The 24,730-nt window shown below is 41.6% G+C and overlaps 1 protein-coding gene across 2 annotated transcripts in view; it reads left to right on the top strand.

Moving 5' to 3' along the window:
* Positions 1-24,730, top strand: part of Rad51b (RAD51 paralog B) — a 507,656-nt gene that overhangs the window by 2,569 nt on the left and 480,357 nt on the right. For both annotated transcript variants that reach the window (XM_051148369.1, XM_051148362.1), the window contains exons 3-4: positions 2,303-2,419; positions 18,428-18,564. In XM_051148369.1, the coding sequence (XP_051004326.1) occupies positions 2,303-2,419; positions 18,428-18,564 (254 nt within the window). The remainder of the gene's footprint in view (positions 1-2,302; positions 2,420-18,427; positions 18,565-24,730) is intronic.

Below are 24,730 nucleotides of genomic sequence, written 5' to 3' on the forward strand. Positions count from 1 at the left end.
ATGCTCCCTAACCCCTGCCTACTTATTCCTCTCCCTCTGCCTGGTTGCCACAACTCGTGACGGCTTGAATTTTATACAGTCAAAGATAACCTGACTCCATGCAGTGCAGACTCTGTATGTCTGATTGTGTAATGGCTAAAAGCGGGAACTTGGGGGTAGACACATTAAGTGGCTTGATAGGTCATAGAGGACCCACAATTTGTTTTATTTATTTATTTATTTATTTATTTATTTATTTATTTTGAGACAGGGTTTCTCTGTGTAGCCTTGGGTGTCCTGGACTCACTTTGTAGGCCAGGCTGCCTTGAATTCACAGAAATCCACCTGCCTCTGCCTCAGAGTGCTGGGATTACAGGCGTGGGCCACCACACCTGGCTAGGATCCACAGTTTGAACTGTTGCTTTGTACACAAAGGAATGTTTGTAGACAAGGCTTTCACTGTGGCCATCCTGCTGTGACCTTATGTGAAGAAACCGGGAGGCTCCTTGGAGTCTTTGTCAGTCACATATATGCCAGTGTCGAGCGATTCTGGATGATTATGGAGCCACTAGACTTAAGTCTCACCGGGCAAAGCTCCTCTGTTTCCCTCAGAGCATCTTTCTCTGTTGCCAGTTTGTGAAGCATGCTCTAGCATGAGCTCATGTAAGAACCGGGAGTGTGCTTACGGTTACTCACTTTCAGATTGTGTTTTGGGAAAAAAAAAAAAAAAAAGGAATTCATCACGTTGCACACCCTTCTAATTTGCTGTGCAGCATTTGTGAGCACTCTGTTTATATCCTCACTTCTGTTATGCTCCCTGAGCTACCGTGATCATCCTTCGGAATGATCATAATAGCTTCCTGACACGCGTCTTACATTCAAGTGTCGTCCATCTTCAAGCTATTCTTCTAAGCCAGTGGCTCTCAACCTTCCTAATGCAAGACCCTCTTACACAGTTCCTCATGTTGTGGCGACCCCTTCCCCAACCGTAAAATTATTTTGTTGATACTTTATGACTGTAATGTTGCTACTTTTATGAATTGTAGTGTAAATATCTGTGCTTTCCAGAGGTCTTTTGGGGGTTGGGACCCCGCAGGTCAAGAACATCTGTTCTAAGCCAACCTTACTATTTTCTCAAAATAATAATTTGTTTGGTCGGGGACATGACTCAGCAATTAAGGGCACTGCCTCTTCTTCCAAAGACCTGGGTTCAATTCCTAGCACCCATATGGCAGATCATACCTTAACTCCAGTCCCAGGAGATCCAATGCCTTCTGGCCTTGTCAGTTAGCAGGCATGCATGTGGCACACGGACATACATGCAGACAAACATCCACATAAAATAAAAAGGAAATAAAAATGATAATTTGTTGTATTTACCCCAAATGGGTAGGTTTGAAGAAGAGAACGTTGGTGTCTCAGGGTCTGGCTCCGGCACAGCTGCACCTCTCTAGAGCATCAAGGGGAGAGCCTCTTCCTAGCCTCTTCCAGTTGCTGAAGAAAGCTGGTTGGTTGGTGGCCACTTCCCCTCTGTTCCATCTTCACATCACATGCTCCTCTGCTGAAGCTGCCTTTGTCTCTGTCTTAGAAGAATACTTTGCCATTGGCATTTGTTGTCCACATACATAATACAGGATTATCTCCTTACCACAAGGTCTTAAGTCAGTCACATCTGCAGAGCCTTTCTCCAGCTGTAGCAACAGTCACAGACAGGAACTTGGTGTGGATGCCTTCTAGGGCCATTTCTCACCTAGGTCTCCAGTCTCCTCCAACTGTGATCATGTTGCCTCTGCCCCTGAGGTCATGGCGTGAGGTCCCGCCCCGCTTGCTTCTCCAGCTGCATTGCTGTTGTGGTCTAGTTCCAAGTGGACTCTGTTTAATTATTCTTTCTGTTAGCTCCCTCTTCTTCTTTCCCACTTCTTGCTCTTTCTGTGTCCATCCTTGCCTCTTTGGCCGCAATGCTCACATTCCTTTTGAACGTCTAACAGTGGATTCAGAATTTTGCACAAACGTCTGGCTCCTCAGTTGAAGCCGTCCAGACCACCAGGTCTGGGTCAGGTGTAGCCTATAAGTCTCCATCTCTTGTTAACATTGAGATCTCTCAGTGTTCCGATCCCATAGTCCTTGTCTTGCGGTAGGTCTGTGAGCATGGTAGCTGCTTGTTATAGTCCGTCCTTATAATTTAGCATGGTCATTGGCACTGCGTAAATATTCACTGGTCAAATGAATAGTAAAGGGAAGAAGGGTGGATTGTGGGTACAGATTTGGTTTGTGGTTTTGATTGATTAACAGCTGAAAGGAACTTCACGATTCACTTCTTCAGGCTTATGAGATAAAGACACGGAGGACGGGGGCCCTCTCACCAGCATTCCTACCCACTACCCTTTCTGCTTTGGATGAAGCTCTGTACGGTGGTGTTGCTTGCGGATCTCTCACAGAGGTAAAGGAAATCCATACCTTTTGCTATGAGTATCAGAGCCAGGAGGAATGTTTAATAAAAAAAAAATGCGTAAATTATCTCATGAAAACAAATGTACATTAAGTCCTACATGCTTTCCTGCTGTAGTCCTCCAGATAGGATCATTGTAGTTGCTTTATAAATGGAGGTATTGAACTAAAGCCTTGCTGACCAATTAGGTGCATCCATGTTTGGTTTCTTTGTGTTGCTTTAGAAGGTGACGAGTGTTGGGTCTGGAGCGGTGGCCCAGTGGGCAGGCTTAAGCTTGCTTCACAGTCATGAGGAGCTCAGTCTGGATGCCCAGCACCCATGTAGGCGCCAGGTGCAGTGCTGTGTGTCTGCAAAGCCAGCACAGCGCAGGGGAGCTGCATCTGCCCCAAAGCATGAGATGGTGGATGTCTGTAATACGGAGAGGAGCTGCATCTGTCTCAGAGCATATGATGGAGAGGAGAAGAAAATATTAAGTTGGTCTCAGGCCCCATGACATGCACGCCCCCCACACATAGGTACGCACACATGCATGCATGTACCACATGAAATGGTGAATACTATGAAATAGTATTAGGAAGTAATTTAAGTGAAGTAAAAAACGGATCTCTACTTAGTAGATTTCTAATAGGCATCAATTTTGATAATATTTGAGCAAATAATATATTAAACTATAGTAAGTTATTTTTGTTTTCTGCTATTGATAGCATTTGATTCTGGGAGGTGATAACTTACCATATTATTTTAAGTTGTTGTGTGATGAATTATCCTCAAGCTAGGTGGCATAAGGCAACAATAAACACTGGCTTCTCAGTGTCTTTGGGGGTGTCTGAGCTGAGTGATGTTGGCAGTGCCTGCACTCAGCCATAGCTCGAGATGCCCGTGGAGCTGACTCCAAGGCACTCACGCACATGACTGGCAGCTGGTGCTGTATTCTGGCTATTCTTCCCTAAGTGAGGTCTTCATAGTTTGCCTGTATCTTCTTATGACATGCTGGCTGGCTTCACTCAGGGTGCGGCGTCCAGAAGCCAGCAAGATGGAAGTGACCGTGGCGTGATCGGTGACCATACCACTGCTTATGACAGGTTCTCTTCTTTGTAAGTGAGGCTTAGGCCCAGCTCAGTGGAAGGGAAGAGAAAATTAGGCTCTTATCTTTTGAGTGAAGTATCAAGAGCAGTGTGGCTCCTTTCCTTAAAGCTGCATTGGTGTGTATGGGTGTGACTGCTTATTAGCAACTCCTAAGAACTCATTGTCTGAAAATTTTAGAAGCAAACTTCTAAGAGCTCACATGTTGTATGTGAGTGTGTGTGTGTGTGTGTGTGTGTGTGTGTGTGTGTGTGTGTGTGTGTTCCTGAGTACTGAACCCAGGACTTCAAGCTTATGCAATGTCTGGCTCACAAAGCTACATCCCCAGTGTGTGTGTGTGTGTGTGTGTGTGTGTGTGTGTGTGTGTATCTGTGTGTGTGTTTGTGTGTTTGTGTTTATAGTTCTCATAATCATAATTTAACTGTAGTTTTTTCTTAAGGATAAGAATCTTGTTTTAGGTCGGGCGTGGTGGCACACGCCTTTAATCCCAGTACTCAGGAGGCAGAGGCAGGCAGATCTTTGTGAGTTCGAGGCCAGCCTGGTCTACAAAGGGAGTCTAGAACAGCCAAGGCTACACAGAGAAACCCTGTTTTGAAAAACCAAAAAGAAAAAAAAAAAAAAAAGAACCCTGCTTTAGGTAATATTTTATTTCCTATATCCCTAGAGGGATTTAAAGACTGCTATGTCTAGTAGATATTAAATAAATAAATAAGTTAAACAAATGATTGATTAATGAAAAAGCTCACTGAAGGGCTTGTTGTCATGTATTGCCACCAGATGGTGCCAGAATCACACTTTACACAATCATTTTGAGATGAGACTGAACCAGGTCAATTAAGGATTGTAATATTGAGGGAGTTATAGATTTACTTACAAAGAAAAAAAATGAGGCTGAAGAAGATTAAGCAGAGCATGTATTTTCTTTTTGGGTTTTACAGTCATTTCCCCCCACCTTGTCACTTCACTTACCAAATCTGTTTGAATTCAAGTGGAAGTTAGAAGCTTTTGGGTGTTTTTTTATGACCCAACTGGTGGGCTTATAATGCTGATTACTAACAAATTCTTCACGTTCTGCACTTGTGTTGGCTATTTCTAGGATCTTTGGGGGGCTTTCAGCTGAATTCAGGGACTATCTTAGCGTCCCTGAATTTTTGCCGTTCTCTGTAGACTCCTTTTACTTTATAGCTAAAGAGCAGATACACAGTTTTTAAATTTTTTGCTTATTTTGAACTTTAAAAAGCATATATTTGTGGTTAAGGTATATTTCATGTCTCCTTTATGAATGTTATTTCGAAGATTTTTTTCATTTTACTTCAAGTAGCATGGATATAACTTTCATTGCTGTATTATATTTCATTTTGAAAATACGTCACGATTTACTTTTTTTGTTATTAGTGAACATTTGGGTTGTTTCTCACTGGACACTAATATGAGTAAGTCCTGTGGACATTTTTATACATGGCTGCTAGATAATACACACGGACGTTTTTCTCTGATGCAAGAATTGGAGCACCACCGCCCAGCAGTTAAAGTCAGCTCACTGCCTGTTTGTGCAAATAAGTTTTATGGCTAAGCTCATTTGTTTACATTTTGTGTGTGGTTGTCTTGTGACACAAGGGCAGAGTTTAATTAGTTGTGATAGAGACCATATGGTATGCAAAGCCTGAAGGGTTTTCCGTGTGGCCACTGCTTCCAGCATCTGCCCTGGAGGGGTTTGGTGGTTGTGGGGTTACACATGGGTAACCTCACACAGCCGGGACTAGTTGTCCTCCAGAGTCCTGTACTGCTCCTACTCCCACTAACTGTGCACAGAAATTCTCTCTGGCTCATATCTTCTTACCTTGTTATAATCAGAGTTCTGTCTATCCTTAGGGTCTTTCCTCCAACCCCCACAGGGTTTCTCTGTGTAGCCTTGGCTGTCCTAGATTTACTTTGTAGACCAGGCTGGCCTTGAACTCACAGTGATTCATCTGCCTCTGCCTCCTGAGAGCTGGGATTACAGGCATATCCTACCACGGCCAGCTTATCCTTTGGGTCTTAATTTTATTTTTTTCCTAACTACTGATGATCTTTTAGATGTCATTTGGATACTTTAAAAATGGCTTAATTCAGGTATAAGTTCAATACCTAGAGTCCACACACTGTAACTAAATGTGATGCAAGTAAACTTACAGCTGTGCAGCCACTGCAGCAGTTACATCCAGGATGCTTCTTTGCTCTACTTTTGAATCCTCACTCCCATGCTAAGCACAGGAAACTGATCCATTTTTATTCTCTGTAGATTTGCTTCTTGTAAGTGTTTTACATAAAAGAACTTAGGTAAAAGATGAAAGATTTTTACGATCTGAAGAGAAGCCAGTGTATTTCATCCCAGCTCTTGGGAAGCAGATGCAGGCAGATCACTGTGAGTTCGAGGCCAGCCTGGTCTACAAAGCAAGTTCAGGTCAGCCAAGATAACACAGAGAAACCCTGTCTCAAAAAACCAAGGGGGGGTGGGGAAGAACTTAAGTGATTTGTGGTCATTTCTGTTTAGTTTCTTTCACATGGCATTTTTTAAGGTAACTAAATGTTATAGCACATATTAAGGATTTGTTTTTTTTTATTATTAATATTCCACTGAACAAATATGGCATATTTTGTTTACCACTCATTAGTTGATAGGTATTGGATAGGTTTCCATAAGTAACAACATTTATGGTTACGTTTGTATAAAAAACTTTTTTTTTTTGGTTTTTTGAGACAGAATTTCCTTGTATAGCCCTGACTGTCCTGGAACTCACTTGGTAGACCAGGCTGTCCTTGATCTCACAGAGATCTGCCTGCCCTGCTTCCTAAGTGCTGGGATTAAAGAAAGGTGTGGACCACCCATCGCTTGGCTATGATATAGGTTTTTGCTACTCATGGTAAATACTCATCTAGGAGTAATTGGAGAGACTGGATCATGTAATGTACATGTGGATTGCTGTGAGTTCCAGGACAGCCAAGGCTATACAGAGAAACCCAATCTTAACAAAAAACAAAACAAAACAAAACAAAATTCTGCCAGACTGGTTTCCAAAGTATCTATAGCAATTCTGCACCCTCACGGGCGCCCATATGGTTGTTTTTTTCCCCCCAATACACTCTCACCAACACTTAGCATTGTTTGTTTTCTTTTCTGTGCCAGGTCTTGAATCTAGGCCCTCACATGTGCTAAATACATAGTCAACCACACATCCATGCCAGTGTACACCAATGCCTGTTTGTGTTTTAGTTTAGTTCCTCTTGTGAATGTGTGGACTATTTCTTTGTGGTTTTGTTTTGTATTTCTCCACTGTATCTGTCTTCCTGTCTCCTTGTCTCTTTCATCACAGAGTCTGTTGGTATAGCTCAGGCTGGCTTTGAACTTGTTATCTTCTTGTTTCCACTTCCTAAGTACCGTGATTACAGGTGTGCTCAGTGCCTGCAGATGGAGGAGGGAGTTTGATTCACTGGAACCAGAGTTACAGAGTTGTGAGCTATTTTGTGGGTGCTGGGAACTAAACTCAGATCCTCTGCAAGAGCAGTGAGTGCTCTTAACTGTTGGACCATCTCTCCAGCTTTTACTTTTAATTGATGTTAATATAGTTGATTAAAATTATTTTGGGGACAGCAAGATGGCTCAGTGGGGTAAAGGAGCTTGTCGTCCAAGCCTGATGTTCTGACTGTGGCGTCAGGGGTGCACATAGGGATGGGTGGGTGGAGAGCACCATCTTCAGAAAGCTTTCTCCGTTCCTAAACCTCCACATGTGAGTGGTGGCACGCATCTCCCTCCACATTATACACAGACACGGTAACAAGGCATAAATTAATTAAAATAATTACCATAATGAGTAACACTATTACCCTTTTCTTCTTTCAGCATTAAAAATGATGGAAAGTCTTACTGAATCAAGTGACAGAAATTAGCAAGCTGAGCAATGATAGGATTACCAAAGCTGCTAATTGCACTATGATTATGTAAGCGAATATCTTTATTAGGAAATACACACTTGGGAAATGAATTTAAATGGTTTCTGATGTTCTGTTGTTAATCTTAATTTCCAGATAGAAAGTGAAAGAAAGTCATCTAACCTATAACGTTTGTTCCAAGTATTTGAATCAGAATCAGGGAAATTTTCTTCTTTTCCTAGGTATGGTATTGGTTTAGTGTTGAATTTTATCAGGTGCCTTCTTTGCAAGGATTGAAATGAGCATCTTCTATGTTGGTTTAATATGAAGTGAGTAATATTTCCAGGTTCCCTACCAAGTGAATCATCATTTTCCTATGGCAGAAGCTCAGCTTGATCATGACAAATCATTTTGGTTTTCAACTCCTGGATTCACTTTTCTAATAGTAGAGATTTCTATATTAGTATTTATGGTAGATCTTTGGATTTAAGTTTTCTTTATGGTGTTGTCTGTCTGCATTAATCTGTAGTAGTCTAATATAATGGATTGTGGAATATTGCTTCCTTTTTATATGCATGAGAGCTGTCACATAAGGAAGATTGCGCTTTAGAATTTTGCCTCAAGGAGTGCCTTGTGTGATTATTTTCTTTGTGGGAGAATTAAAGGAAAAAAAGAATTTAGTTTCTTTAATGATTATAGGACTACTTACAGTTTCTATTTCTCTCTGAGTAGTTTTGGCAAATGACACTTTTAGGAGTGTGTGTGTGTGTGTGTGTGTGTGTGTGTGTGTTTGAGACAGGGTTTCACTATGTAGCCTTGGCTATCTGTAGAACAGACTGGCCTAGAACCCACAGAGTTTGACCTGCCTCAGTATCCTGAATGCTGGGATTAAAGGCATATGCTACCACTCCTGGTTAATATATTCTTTAAGTTTTCAAATTTATTATTATAAAGTTATTCATTTTCTTATGCTTTAAATATAATTTTATGTATGGCATTGTCTTCCTTCCTATTTTCAATTCTACTTATTTTGTCTTCTCTCTCACACTTTAAAAAACATAGAGTTTGAATATTTTTATAGTCTTCAGCTTTTTTTGTTATTCTTTTTGGACTTCTAGTTTCTTTCTCTTCTATTAATTTATTTTTATTGTTTATTTCTTATCTTTTACCAATTACCTTTTCTGTAACTATTTTTTGAATAATTTCTTAAACATTTAATATATTGCTGTTGATTATATCTAGGCACCATGTGTGTGTAGTACCCATGGAGAGTAGAGAGGGTATTGGATCCCATGGAAATGGAGTTACAGTTTTTAATGTTATTACAATTTTAGAGTATGGTAGTTCATTTCAAAAACTTACTTACACACATTTAATATTAATTTATGTAAATTTGTTTACAATTATCAAATAGTGCACTTAAGAAAATTTAATTGCCGGGCATGGTGACGCATGCCTTTAGTCCAGGCAGAGGCAGATGGATCTCTGTGAGTTTGAGGCCAACCTGGTCTACAGAGCGAGTCCAGGACAGCCAGGCCTATTACAAAGAAAAACCCTGTCTTGAAAACTAAAAAACAAACAAACAAACAAAAATCCCCCAAAAAACCAAAACAAAACAACAAAAAAAAAAAGCAAAACCCCAAAACCAAAAAACACCAAAAAAATATTGATGAGCATTTAATGAGTGTTTTAGGATTTTTTTTTTTTTTAGGAATTTTTTTCCCCTAAAATTTGTGTATCTTTAGATGTCACTTGACAAATCACTCCAAAGCTCAATGGCTAAAGCAATATTTATTTTCTCATACAGAGTCTTTGGGCCAGGAATTTGAGAGCAGCTTAGTTGGATGTTTCTGGTTCAGATATGCTATGAGATTACAGTTAGAGTATTGGTCGAGGCTGAAAAGTTGGCTGGATCTGAGGGAACCGTCTCTGAGGTGGCCCACTTAGGTGGCTGAGGAGTTCTCTGCCACATGAACCTCTCCATAGGAGTGTTTGAGTGCCTTCATGCTGTGACAGCTGACTGCCTCGTGTATGTGGGGCAGGGAACAAGGTAGAAATGGCAGTGTTGTGTGCCGTCATTTCTTATATATTCTGAAGGCACACAGACAAACTTGATGTGTGGAGAGGGACCACAGAAGGCATGAACACAAACCGTGAGGAACACTGGGGCCATCTTAGAGACTGGCTACCCACTAGTATGCATACAAATGTATATATGCACTTATATGTGCATATAATTAAAAAACCCTTAATTTATTAGGGTACTAGGTTTCTGTTCTCAGAGATACTGTATCTGATGAGCTTTCTAAAGTGGCTTCCTGTGGTGGTTTTGAATAAGAATGACCCCCATAGGCTCATATATTTGAATGTTCAGTCATCAGGGAGTGGCACTCCTTGAGGATTAGAAGAATTAGGAGGTGTGGTCTTGTTGGAGTAGGTGTGGCCTTATGGAGGAAGTGTGTCAGTGGGGTGGGCTTTGAGGTCTCAAAAGCCTATGCCAGGTCCAGTCTCTCTCTCTCTCTCTCTCTCTCTCTCTCTCTCTCTCTCTCTCTCTCTCTCTCCCTCTCTCCCTCCCTTCCTCCCCCCTCTCTGTAGCTCTCAGCTACTTTTCCAGCACTGCGCCAGGCTGCCACCATGCTCCCTGCCATGATGATAATGCACTAAGTCTCTGAAACTGTAAGCCAGCCCCCCAGTGAAATGCTTTCTTTTATAAGAGTTGCTGCGGTCATGATGTCTCTTCCCAGCAATAAAACAATGACTAAGACACCTTCCAATGACACTGCGTTCTCAGCCCTGGTACCTGTGAATGTGATGGGATGCCGTTGCCATGATTAAGGTGGCCCAGTGGCTTTCAGATAGGAAAGTGCTTGATCTCATCCAGGGAACTCTCCAAAGCAGTGATTCTTCTCCCACTGATGTGAGGAAGACAGGTTCAAAGCATGGGAGGACTGATGGTGTTGCTGCTTTGGAGATGAAATGGCCATATGAGCAGGAATGCATGTGGCCTCTAGGAGCAATAAGGATGTTCCAAGCTCTCAGATGACAGCAAGAAGAAACCTCAGACCCAGAGCAGCAGCACAGATTTTGCCAACAACCGGACTGAGCCTCAGAAACAGCATCTTGGTGAACTGCAGAGGGAGTGAGACAAGGTCTCTATCTTATTGCCTGATAGAACCAGGGCTCTTGACTCGCGGAATATATAAGCAAGTAATTCTGAATCTATTATAACTGAAAAGGAGCAGTGAAGATAGATTTGAAGGCTAAGCTTTAGAAGTTAGTATTTTTATCAATGATTATCAACCATTTTTTCATTATTATCCATTAAGGAGCCTTTTTTTCTAACCCTCTGCTATCTTCATTATCCATAGAAAATTTAATGTTAGATACGCTATGCATTTGTTTCTGTTCTGTATGTCTGCACAAATGTAAAAGAATAAGCAACTGTTTTCTCAAAAACCAAGGTTTACCCCTGAAGTCAATGTCATCCTTGCTAAAAGTCCACAGATAGATGTCATTGTGAGTAGGTAAAATTAGAGTTGTATTTGAAGGTGCTGTCTTGTCAGGGGCTGGCAGGATGGCCCTGGGAGTAAAGACACTTGCCACCAAGTCTACTGACCCCAGTTCCATTCCTAGGACCCATATGGCAGGAGCAGAGAGAGAGCTGGCTCGCTTTAGGGATCCTCTGCTCTTCATACACACACTGTGATATACCTCCAAGAAATAAATGAAGGTAAAAGAAATTTTAAAAAGGTATCATAAAAACGGCAGTTTCATTATATGATCTAGAGATTACAGTCTAGAGAACTGATCCAAGCTCATGTCAATGAAGAGATGTCACATCTGTGTATCTTGGTTCAAGAGTACCTCTGGGCCGGTTGATGGTGTCTCATGCCTTTAATCCCAGGACTAGGGAGGCAGAGGCAGGTGGATCGCTGTGGAGGCCAGCCTGGTCTACAAAGCGAGTCCAGTACAGGTACGGCTACACAGAGAAACTCTGTCTCAAAAAAAAAAAAAAAAAAAAAAGAGAGTACCTTCTGGAAGACTGACCTTTGAGCATTGCCAAACATTTACGTTATTTGTATTTCTGGGTCATTTGTAAGCTTTTTTCATGATTTGAGATACGTGTCCTCCTTCCATGGGGCAGTTTTGAGTTGGGATAAAATGTTCCCAAAAGGGAATCAGAGTCCCGGTTTAACACTCCCATTTTCCCTTTGGGTAAAAGTCACAATCCAGAATTTTTTCTCCTCATTGACAAGATTGGTGTGTTGTATGTGGTCACAGGAGATGGTAAGAGCACGGCTGTAAGGCTGTAAGGCTTGTAGGGCCTACAGTAGGAAGGTGTGAGGCATACATGGGTCATTAGATTGCTTTGGCTGCTGACAACTGTAGCAAATTTTCATTTTTTTTTTCCTTATGGACCTACAGATCTGTGAACATAGATTCTGCCTTGTTCAGTTGCAGTCGCGTGCTGGTGGTCCACCTGTCACCATAGTGGTGGGAAAAGTGGGGGATGATTTCAGGTGGGGATTTCTTACATATGATACTCTCACATGGCTTGTTTACCGTGCTCATCGCTGTGAAAGGCTCCAGCCAACACAAGATTTGAGCATGTACTGTTGATTTCTTTACTCATCCCTTATTTTAGAAATACACTTATTCCTGATGGTGTCTTAGGAGTGTTCATTTAGCATGTTCCGGAACTGCTGTTAAAGAAATGGTTATTTGTCTTTATGCTGTTTGCTTTTTACTGTGCAACTTGGGATGTTTGTCATTTCCATGTCTTGCCTTTTCCCTCTCTGGTCCTCTCTTTTTTCCTTACACACACACACACACACACACACACACACACACACACACACGGTAGCCTTTAGAATATAGTAACGGTGTTGAGAGTTTTGAGTATAAACTTTCATGCATTGACGTTTTTACAGCTAAGATCCAGTTTTTTTCACAAGGCATAGTGCAGCCTTTTCTGAGGTTCTTGGCTGTTCATTTGGTTTTAGATTGGGAGAGGTAGTTATAAAATGAGTCATGTAGGTCTGAAGACCTAATCATATTTCTGCATAATTCTTCAGCAAATATAGACAAATACTCAGATGCTGGGGTTGGGGATCACTAGGGAAAAAAAAAAAAAAAGAGAGAGAGAGAGAAGGAAGTCCCTATGAGCTGTCTTGTTTCAGGTCAGAGGCAGAAAAGCCTCATTTTTCTTCTGCCAAGCAGTGGCCTGGCACATTGCACTATCTTGCTGCCCACACCCAGATGTGCAGTGAGCTTGGTAAGAGTTGAGGCCCTTGCAGGTCCAGGGTTCACATTCTCGTCCACCACACAGTCCAACTCCAGGCTGAAGTGAGGAGGCTTCATTAAAAAAAAACAAAACAAAACATAATTAGATTTTCTTTTATAGGGAATAGCAGTTTTACTTCTGAAGCGAGCCACTGGTTTTTGCTATCTGGCTGATATTTGAATAGTTTTCACTGAGACTTTTCCTTTACTTTTGTTTTTTGTTCGTTTTCTTCATTTCTCATGAAGCAGTGTTAAGGTGTCAGCAACTATGTACAGCTGATTGTATCTTCCAGGTTCTTATTTCTGTGTGCAGTGTTTCATCTACTCTCAGTTTCCAGGAAGCAAATGACTTTGACTGTTCTGGCTTGGCCGGTTTTCTTTTTCTAACCATCATTGGGTTGAGGCTGGGAATGGAATACAACTTGAAATCCTGTGGTTTGGATGCTAGAATTCAGGGCTAAACTGTCTGAAGCTAATGTTATTAATGTTGAGATATTTTTCCTCAATAAATAAACCTGAAAAATAATGAAATGTAGCTTTTGGCAGTCTGTAAGATTGTATATGGGTGTGTACACACACACACACACACACACACACACACACACACACACACACACACACACACACACAGCTATCCAGAAGGAAAATATACAAAGAATACATTAGAAATAATTACTATAGTTTAATTCAAACTCAAAAAAGCCAGAGAAACACAGATATTTCTTTCTTTTTTTGGTTTTCGAGACAGGGTTTTTCTGTGTAGCCCTGGCTGCTCTGGACTCACTTTGTAGACCAGGCTGACCTCGAACTCACAGTGATCTGCCTGCCTCTGCTCCCAAGTGCTGGGATTAAAGGGGTACTCCACCACGCCCAGCTCCCAGATATTTCTTAATGTTCTTTATATGATATTGAATTTCCCCAGACGATATTAAGGTAGTTCATGAGAACAAGTCAGAGTAAATGCTACTTTACTTAGCTTTTCAGCTTTTTTTTTTTTTTTTTTTAGGTAGATTTTGTAAAAAATTATTTATTTTTATTTTGTGTGCATTGTATGTCTACAGGTGTCAGATTTTGGAGTTACAGACAGTTGTGAGCTGCCATGTGGGTGCTGAGAATTGAACCCAGGTCCTCTAGGAAGAACAGTCAGTGTTCCCAACCGCTGAGCCATCTCTCCAACCCTAGATAGATTTTTTTAAAAAGAGAAAATGTAATAGTAAATTAATACCATACACTTCATGGTACTTGATACTTCACTGATTATTTTCATATATGTCATCTAAATTACATTCCACTAAAATCACCATGCATTTAGCTGTTTTAATCTCATTAAACCAGAGACTATATCTAAGACCTGGCAGGAGATAACACTGTAGGAAGACAGCTAGTCCTCCATTTCTCTGCCAGTTTGCAGTCTCACATGTCTGAAATTTCTTCAGATTCAAGATTCATGTGTAACTTTTACTGACTGGAGTTTCTGCTGTTGTGATGTGCAGCGAAGAACTTGATCTGTGTTGACTTGGTAATAATAAAAGACGTGTGGAATTTCAATGATCAAGACAGACTGTTCAGTTTTGATCAGTCAAAGGGAGAACCCTATATATCTAAAGTATATCCAGAAATATTTTTGGCTAGATATGGCACACACCTTTAACTCCAGCACACAGGAGACAGAGGGAGGTGGACTTTTGTGAGTTCAAGGTCAGCCTAGTGAACTCTATCTAGGCTAGGCAGGACTATAAAATGAGACCCCACTTAAAAACAAATTTAAAAAAAGGGGGGGCCTATTGAGATAGTTGAGAGAGTAAAATGCTTGCCATGCAAGCCAAAACTTGAGTTCAATTCCCAGATCCCATGGTGGAAGGAGAGAATCTACTCGCCACAGTTGCTGCTTGACTCTCACATGTGGGCCGTGCACGGTATTCAAGAGTAGTAGCAGTCGTTGTAGTAGTCATAAGCGAGGGTAGCAATAGCAACATTAGCAGTCATGGTGTCAATCATAACAAGAGCTGTGAGTACATGTCTCTAGCATGATCTGGATGATTAGCTAGATTCTGTTTCAGAAGTGAAATCCGCTAAGAACTACTTTCTTGAGCATATGCCACGAGATAAAGATACTATCAGGGAAGGTGTATCTTTAGAAATGAAAGACTTCCTGCACATAGATGGTCTTTGTTTTGTTTTTTGCAGTACTGTACGTGGAACGCAGGACTTAACCCATGCTGGATAAGCACTTTACTCTAGTAGAATAATTTTTTGGTGGATTTGCTATTCTCGTCCCTCCTTGCTTCTAAATATCTATTAGGGGTTTCTACCCCTCTTTAGACCATTTAGTTCCCAAATAAAAGACATATAGACCCTTTAAATTTATAATAAGCCTTACAGCACTAGAGCTGGGCAGATATCAACCTTCTAAGCTATGTATTACTTTCCATGTGTTCTGTTTGTGCTGATTCTGCTCCATCAGGCCAGCCCTCATGGCCATATCGTTTTTCTCCATCTTCTTCTTCTTCTTCTTTTTTTTTATTGCTTCATATTGTATTTTCAGCCTCTTAGTGGAATATGTGACAGACAGTTTATATTTTCAATAGTTCCCAATAATCTGTAGAGCACAAAATTCAATAATTTAGTTAATGACTGTTACAGGAAGAAGACTGCAGGAGAATTCTGGTAAGCCGAACTCAATTTTCAGATTTGATAGTTTAAAGATTAAAGGGCTTTTTCTTCTACAAAAGGTGTAAACAGAATCACTCGGCTTGACAGGTTTTTCTGTATCTTGCTTCCCCTTCATCTCAAAGACGAAGACATCTCCAGGAGCTAGGATACTAATTCATTACCGAATCACCATGGCCTTTGCAGTTACTGTCAGGGGGTTAGACACCTTAGGTCTCTAAGATGCAAGCCTTTCATCTTTCTCTCAGATGAGCCTGGGAGTCAGAGCGCTTAATAGAAGAAACTTGTTGACTGCAGCCAACTTGAAAATTGATTCTAAATTAAGCACTTGATGGCTCTCCATGCCACCCATTCTGGGTCTACGAACAGAACGCTGTCTGTGACTGTTGGTCTTTCTCTGCTGTCCTTATTCTTGTCAAGTGTCTAGTTTCCTGTGTAATTGTTCTCTCATGAGAGTCCTGTCCTGCCTGATTTTAATTGGCATTGTCACTAGATTCGACCCATCCTTTTTCAAAACAGTTAAAGCAACCCTTTGCTTTGTGGTCATGCAAGATGAAGGGGAGCATTTTCTGATGTCATTTGTAAAGCAGAGAGCAGAAATACTGGAGACTAAAGAGAGGCTTTCACAAACTACTGTGAAGTGTGTTCATGTTTTTCTCCTCATAACAGTAAATAGCATAGGAGGACAAAATCCGTGTTCTTGATGCATGCAAGATGCCAAGCCTTTAAAATATGAGGGAGCAAGAAGAATATTTCAAAGTTTCATTGTTATAAGTTCTTTCTAATTTTCAAATATATTAGTTAGGTAATTAATGGAAAGGATGCCACCACATTCAAATGATAAACCATTTGACTAAAGTCCTTAAGTGTCAGGGGTTGATAGGAGATACAAAGTTACTAACATTATCAGAGCACAATTATGGCAGAGAAAATCCATCTTCTTCTTTCTCCCTCTCTCCCTACCTGACACCCCAGCCTGGGAACCAAAGCTCCACCTACTTCTCCAGGTACAGGCTCTAGCCTTTCTTTATTTTCACCAGCAGAAAACATTGGGAATCAACATTTATACAATGTCATTCGGTATACTTCAGAATGTACTCTGGATTGTAACCAAATCTTTGGGGCCAGTATTTGGCATTTGAATACACAGTAGCACCAGACCAACCCCCAACAGTACTGCTGAACTGCATCTACTGCCATCTTTTTACAATGTTCATTTTGGGATTAAAATATTGCCCAGGCTGGCCTTGAACTCTGTAGCTTGGATATGCCTTGGTTCTTCCTGTCTCAGCTTCTCAAGCAGCAAGGATTATAAGCCTATACCACCAGGCCTGCTAAGACTTCTTGACTAGAAAGTAATGCATATGGCGCTTCCTGGGGGTAGTAATATTGATTTGATAGGAGTTTAGATTATATGTGTAGGGCTAGAGTTGTAGCTGAGGGTTAGGAATCCTTGCCTAGTAAACACAGACCCCCGAGTTCAACCCCTGGTACCATAAGCAAATAATCTATGTGTATGTTTTTTAGTATATATCAAATGGCATATAATATTTACACATTTCATTATGAGAAATTCAAAAGGAAAAATACTATACATGCTGAACTCTATAGAGAATGGTGTGTATGTAGAATTGTTGGGAGAAAGCATATTGCCATCTTTGACTTACTTTGAAATACAAAAGAAAGCACCCTGAAATGTACTGGTTAATAGATGGAGAGATGGACAGACAGATTAGGATAGGATGAGAAAGCATAGTAAATACAGTGAAATGGTAGTTGTTGAGTGTTCGGTGGGTGTATGGACATTTCTTGTAAAAATCTTTTAGCTTTTCTATTTCACTTACTCTCGGGCAACTGAAAACAAAGAGGTTGGTGTTAGATGGGTGAAAGAGTGTGTCAGATGCTATCAGTTTTGTTAGATTCTATAAAAACTGTGTGAGACTATTACTATACTGTGTGCCGTAGCAAAATATTGGAGGTTAGGTACTTTTCTATAGTAGAGAGGTTTATTTGGTACAAAATCTTGTGGCTAGAGGACTCATCAATATGCAACTAAGAGGGCCAACAGCTTCTCCTGTCCTCCTGTCTGACCTACCTACTTCCCTTCAGCCATCATTTGTTCATTTTTATTATCTCAAACACCACTCCACTGGTGACAGAGCTCCAAGGGCGTGGCCTTTGAGAGAATGGTTGGCCTGTAAGATACAGAATCTCTCTAGCACTCCGTGATGAGATGAGGAGTGATCATGACAATCCATTGACTCTCAAAGGCTTTCTGGTTATCTTACAGCAAAGACCGCCAGAGAGTTGTTACTTACAGAGGGACAGAATGTTTTTCTTTTCTTTCTTTCTTTTTTTTTTTTTTTTAAATGAAAAGATAAGCAGCTGGATGTGGTGGTACATTCCTTTAATCTCAATACTCAGGTAGAGACAGGCAGATTTCTGTGATTTCCAGGACAGTTTGGTCTACATAGGAAGTTCCGGGCCAGCCAGGGCTACACAGTGAGACCCTCTCTCAAAATATAAAACTAACTAACTAACTAACTAACTAACTAACTAACTAGAGAAAACGAAAGAAAAATAAAAGAAAGAAAAAAAGACAGGTCAGACAAGCTGTGTGCTATGTCATATCTACTGGCTGTCTTTGAATGACAAGTAGCTGTGCCATGTGCTGCCCAGCAGATTAGAAGGCCCTACCAATCAACTGATTGTATTTTCACAATGTTATCTGTCAACAGCAGGATATACAGTGAATGAGTGACTCTTCTAGTCTTTCTCAATTATAATTTCACATCTGGTAACAAAGCCCAGAAGGTGACTGACTAAGTGGCCATTTTCCCATTGCTCCCAAGGCCATGTATCCCATGGATGCAGCAGGAAGGGAAAAGCTAGCTCATTATGCATAGTGGGTGTCTCAGGCAGCAGGGCTTACTTCTTTTTTTGGAGCATTGTTCGTGGCATTGTTTTGTTGAAGCAAATTTCTTTGGCTCGCTTACAGTGTTAATACAAATTTTATACACACATATATAACATGCTTTTTTTTTTTTTTTCTAGATTACAGGTCCACCAGGTTGCGGAAAAACTCAGTTTTGTATAATGATGAGTGTTTTAGCTACATTACCCACCAACATGGGAGGATTAGAAGGGGCTGTTGTGTACATTGACACAGAGGCTGCGTTTACTGCTGAAAGGTAGGATTTTATTTTTCCATTATAATGCTTTGCTTTTATAGCTTCTGTGTACCTTGGGTCATTTACAAATAGGTTAACATTTATTTTATTTTTAAAGAACAAAGGACGCTAGATAATGATTTTAAAGGACAGCTTTCTTTTGAAACTGATACAGGAAGCAGATAATTTTTGTCCTCTGCTATCCCTTTCTTACTGGTTTAAGTGGTGTTCCTTTATGAGCTGTGCTTTGTAGAAGGTTAAGAGGAAACAGGGGAGGGAAGTTAAGTAGGAAACGGGGAAGTGGGAAGACTAAGGAGAGAAAAGGTAAGCTGCTTTACACAGTTTTTCCTAGAAGGAAGTAAAATATTGGCGAATGACATTCACGAAATAGGAAGTCATGCATATGGACATCTGTTCTTAGCTCTTAGTCAGGACACACTGTAGCTCTTGGTTTTGGACTCTTTGTAATCACATCATTTCGAACACTTGTCTTTATTTCTCTCTGGGAGGCAGTAGATGGAGATGGAGCTAGTGAGGTCAGGTGTTTAATATGGGTCTTCAACTTGACAGGGTCTGTTGGCACCTAGGAGCCGAGCTTCCATGTGTACCTCTGAGGACTGTCTAGGTCCAGTAGCGTCTGGGCAGGCTATGGAGGATTGTCTTGATTCCGTTAATTGAGGTGGGAAGAGTCACCATAAAGGACGTGGCACCACTGGGTCCTGGATTGAGTAAAAAGAATGCTCCCTTTGAGGGAGCATTTGCCATTCCCTGCTTCTTGACCGTGGGTTTGATGGGACCAGCTGCTGGGACTTGCCTGCCATGGTGGGCTGTACCCTCAACTGTGGCCAAATACACCTTTCTCCTTGAGTTGCTCTTGCCAGGTTCAGCAACAGGAAAGGTAACTGACACATAAGGGAAATCTCAAAGTGTAGGTTTCTTTAGCTCTTTGGGTCCTGTAAGTTTCCTGAGCTTCTTCTTTCTTTTTCCTTCTAAGAGGGAGTGTTTCAATTTGGAGAAAATACAGTCACAGGAGGCAGCTTTCTGCATTTTCTCTGTTAGTGAAGATGCTTGGTTGTATGTATGTGGTCTTAATTGTATTTTGGATTTTTCATATTTATTTCTCCATCTTTTTCTGCCTTTACGTAGTGTTAATAGTTACATCAGAGGCAGGGTGGAAAACAGGTACAATTTTAGTCCCTTTGCATGTATGTTAACTTATGTTACATAATTCACAAGAAGGACATTTGACAATAGAGGTGAAAACCTCCATTGTTTTTAGTTTTCTATTGCATTCTTCCTATAGCTTGAGAAGCGGCAAGCTTGCTCCCAGGTAGAATGTGTGTTGAGATCTGGTGACGGGGAGGTGGAATCAGCATGGCAGTGCCTTTGGTAGAGCTGCCTTCCAGAGTCTGCCGTGCTGGGTCATGCATGGAGCCTGCTCTTCAGCATCTGGTCATGTGTCGTTTGTGCTGTTGCCAGTCTACTTGACCCTTAGCAGCATTAGCAGAGGAGGTTGGTCAGGGAGTTGTGTAAGCTCTCTGCTGCAAGTATGAACACTTAAAGAACAAGCTTGAGCAAGACTAGGTTCATTTTTATCCCATTAAAGATCTGTTCAGTGATGACAGGGACCGAAGCCTGGTTTATTTTTAGGTGTCTGTATCCATTCTGTGCTTAAGTTAGTGGGAAGAGAAAGGGCTAGCCACACCTTCCACCAGGAAAATTATCATCCATCTATCTATCTATCTATCTATCTATCTATCTATCTATCTATGAGACGAGGTCTTGCTACAGAGCCTTGGATGTCCTAGAACTCACTATGTAGACCAGGCTGGCCTTGAACTTATGGAGATTTGCCTGCCTTTGCCTCTTTTGCTAGGATCAAAGGTGAGCACCACTAAGTGGGGAGGTTGAGGGGAAGGAGGGAGGCTTTACAGGATATCTGCTTCGCCCCATCTTCTTACCGCAGATGTTGTCTTTAGCCACTTTCCCCTGCAGATTTCTCACTAGACCGCTTCTCTGTGAGAGAATGGGAAAGTGAGGGGAAAAGGTCATCTAGCAGTCATGGCCAGTTGTAGGACCTGTTTATGGTATATTGCTGCTTCAATAAAAGAGAGACTCAGAGCCAGGAGGAACTGGAAGTGGGCTGGGTTGGTAAGTCACAGGGTTTAGTCATAGCCCAGACTTAAGAATAGAGAGCACAGGGAACAGGAGACTCAGAAGGAATTTGAAGGAGAAGTGCTGAGGTGCGGAGTGTGCCGAATTGTGGATCCCTCTTCTCCTTGACTCACAAAACATCTGTTTTTATTTGCTTTCCCTATTAGATATCTGCTTAAAACACAATGCAGTCTTAGTTGCATCTTGAGAATGAGGGTAAGCAAAGTGATCCACTGACCAGATCCATATTTCAGCCTGTGGGAATCTGACAGCCAGGAGGATTCCCGGACATAAGAGTTGAATAAGCATTCTATTACATTTATTGGAGACAATCAGGAAAAGATGGAATGGGCCTCGGCAGTGGGGATGCAGCTGGTTTTATCCTGAGGAGTTCTCCTTGAGAGATCTTCACTGGCTGTGGCTGGGATCCTGATTTATGCTGCAGAAAGAGTTTTGCTGTGAGTCAGCACGTGGCAGAGTTGGGATTCGTTAGTGCAGGAGATAACGCATTCTTTAGATTTGAGAGAGTGGGGAGAAACCCCCAGGTGTCTTAACAATAGTGTGTATTATGATTTGTGGCTTGTGGAATTACATTGCTCAAAGTATGTAGTTTATAATCAGGGCCAAGGATTAACTTAGTTTAAAAAGTAAATAAAGGCCAGGCATGGTGGCACATGCCTTTAATCCCAGCACTCGGGAGGCAGAGGTAGGTGGATCTCTGTGAGTTCAAAGCCAGCCTGGTCTACAAAGGGGAGTCCAGGACAGCCAAGGCTACACAGAGAAACCCTGTCTCGAAAAACCAACAACCCCCCCAAAAAAACAACCAACCAACAACCAACAATAATAGTAACAACAAAAAACCCCTCAGTTATGTTATATAAATATGTTTTTGTTTTAATCCCAAGTGTGAGGACATTGGGTTGCTTTTAGTTTGTCCACAGCTGATAGTTGCCTAATGGGTCTCAGAGATGGGAGTGGCCTTTGCCAGCTGCAGATCCTTTAATTCTGAGGACTCTGAGAGGGTATAAAGACCAAAGCTCAGAGAGAAAAAAGGACACTCTAAGAGAGAGAGGAGTGCTTCAAGGGACTTTTTGAGGAGATTGTTGAAGTAAGAAGAAGGCTGGTTCACTGGACTGCTGGATATCCTGACGATTGAGATTGGTATTTCCCCAAAGAACGTGACAACCCTAAACAGCCAAAAGTAGCTAGAGAAAGCCCCACCTCCTTTCTCTTCTAACTTTTTTTCTCTCCTACCTAGTGTTGGGGGTTGGTGGGATTGAGGTAGAGATATATTTTTAAAAATTAAAATAAGATAGATAATAAGAAATAGCACTTACATTCTTCAGTTTGGGTCTGCAGTCTGTAGTGTTTGACAACCTCTACTTTATTTACCCACTTAAATAAAGTTATAAGATTGTAAATAGCTGTTTCTGAGGGCTTTGATAATTCCATCATTTCTACAATTTCTGTTCTTTTGTTAGTGATTTAATTTTGTCCTGCCTATAGATCTTTCCTTCTCCTTTACATGCCTAGTAATGAAAAAAATTTTATTTTATTTTATGTGTATTTGTGCTTGCCTGCATGTGTATATCTGTGTGTGCATCAGTCTATGGTTCCGAGAGGACATTGGATCCCCTGGAACTGAAGTTACAGATGGCTGTGAGCCACCATGTGGGTGCTGGGTTGAACCCGAATCCTTTGGAGGAGCAGTCAGTGCTCTTAAGGGCTGCGCCATCTCTCCAGCTTCTTTCTCACTGCTATGTTAGATGCTGGACTTTAATGTACACTTAAGGTGTTAGATTTTTGTTGTAATAAATAGTGAAGATTCTTTTGATCATTTTTAAGCTGGCCCTTCACTTCTGTTACAGCAGATCCCAAGAAATCATTGAGCCTGATTAAGCCTCAGCACTGTGAAGCCCCTCTGAGGGCTCCACCCTAGGGTATAATGAGATCTCCGTATTCCTTGTGGGAACACGCCCTGTTCTTGTGCTGGGAAGTGTTTTGTCTCCTGGTCCCTTCTGCGGGGTTTCCTTGCATACATCATGTGTATTAGTGCTGGAGTGTCACCTCCACAGGTCCCCTGGACCTCACACCTCCTCTTTTCTGCATTGACTCATGAGGTCTACCAGCGTGGCCTTCCCAAACTCTGATCTCATCTTCTCCATTCAGGGTCCACCGGACTCATGTTGGCTTCCCTTTTTTGTATGTCGTAGAATGGAAAGTGCCTCTGCTGTGAGCCTGGGACACACTTCAGGTTCCTTTATTAGTTTCCTTTCTCATGAGGGTCACAGTTTTGAACTATTGTTCAGTGTGTGAAACTGTTACTTCAGATATTTTGTCTACTTTTCTAGTTGTTGATGCTATCAGGGCAATTCTCAAGCCAGTCAATCTTTTGTGCACAGAAGTAAAAAACAAAACAAAACAAAACACACACAAAAAAGCTCTCTATTGTTGATCTCGAATCCACTCCATACTGGCTTTATTTTCTAGCCCCATATTGAAATTGAGTTTTCAAAAGTGTATTCAACTTAGCAGTATTTAAAACACAGCCACGTGTTGCTTAGTAGTGGTGCTGTGTTTAGAGGACTGCTATCACTAGGCGGGCAGTCCCGTGACTCTGTTAGAGTGTACTGTGTAGTGTGTGCTCACCATGGCTGAGGCCTCCGCATACACTCCAGAGAGATGGTGAGCAGACACAACGTGAAGCGGCTGCATTGTGCTTAACAGATCTCACGCGACTGATACCGTAGTACGTTTGTGTACACTAGTGTGACCACAAACTGTGACTGATGTGCTGCACTGGGAGACCGTGCTGGCTATGCCATCACTAGGAAGTTGGAACTCTGAAGCCCCGTCATGGGACCACCATGTGTTCAGTCATGCGGCACTGTTGGGTGCTGTTCTTGTTCTCTCAAACAGTCCCTTCAGTTGACTTCTCGGGATCAGTCTCTCTTGATTTTATTTTTTTGGGGGGGCGGGGAGATGAAAGAGTTTATTGGGCTTACACTTCTACATCACTGTTCATCATCAAAGGAAGTCAGGACAGGAACTTGAACGTGTCAGGAACCTGGAGGCAGGAACTGGTGCAGAGGCCATGGAGGGTGCTGCTTACTGGTTTGCTCCTGGTGGCTTGCTCAGCCTGCTTTCTCTCTCTCTCTCTCTCTCTCTCTCTCTCTCTCTCTCTCTTTCTTTCTTTCTTTCTTTCCAGCCTGCTTTCTTATTAGAAGCCAGGACCACCAGCCCAGGGGTAGCACCACAGTGGGCTGGGCCTTTCTCATCAGTTACTAATTAAGAAATTGCTCCACAGACTTGCCTACAGCCTGATCATATGGAGATATTTTCTCAATCGAGGTTCCCTCTTCTCAGCTGATTACAGTTTGTGTCACTAGTCCGAGTCTAACCAGCACACAGAGAATGTAACTTTCTTCCTCCCGTTTGCTCCCCATTTCCTTTTCTGAAGGTGTTGTAATGCCATATGTTCAGTACTCACAGTAGTGCCTGGCACATGGTGTAGGTCCTTGAATGAATTTTAAACACATCTTTTCAAAAGAATGCTTTTTCTAAAAAGATATCCAGCAGGTGGCACTGCTTTCAAACTTTATGTGATTATGATGGAGGAAAAGATGGGTTTTGTGATGTTTGCTCAGAAGAACGGGTCTTGTGAGGAAGGCTGTCACAGGGTGCTGCCAGGAGGCTCCTGGGATCAATACCAGGCATGCAGAAAACTTCACTGCTATTTAAAAAAAATTTCCTAAGATAAAAATCATTTGGAGAGAACTATAGAAAATTGCAATACATTAACTGCTATGTTGCTGACTCTTCAGCATAGTTATTTAGCATGGCTGACGTGAACAGCCGTAGCTTCTATCTGTACACTGTCATTCCACAGGAGCAGGCTGACTGTAACAAGGCAGCAGCAGGGAATCTCCGATCCTTTCTCCATGCAAGCCACTGGTTGAAAGCCAGCCTGGGGTTGCACTGTCACCAGAGAGCGAGGAACTCTCAGCCTGGTTCCTAATAACAGGCTATCCAA

Source organism: Acomys russatus, chromosome 1, assembly GCF_903995435.1.
Source record: "Acomys russatus chromosome 1, mAcoRus1.1, whole genome shotgun sequence".
NCBI lineage: Eukaryota > Metazoa > Chordata > Mammalia > Rodentia > Muridae > Acomys > Acomys russatus.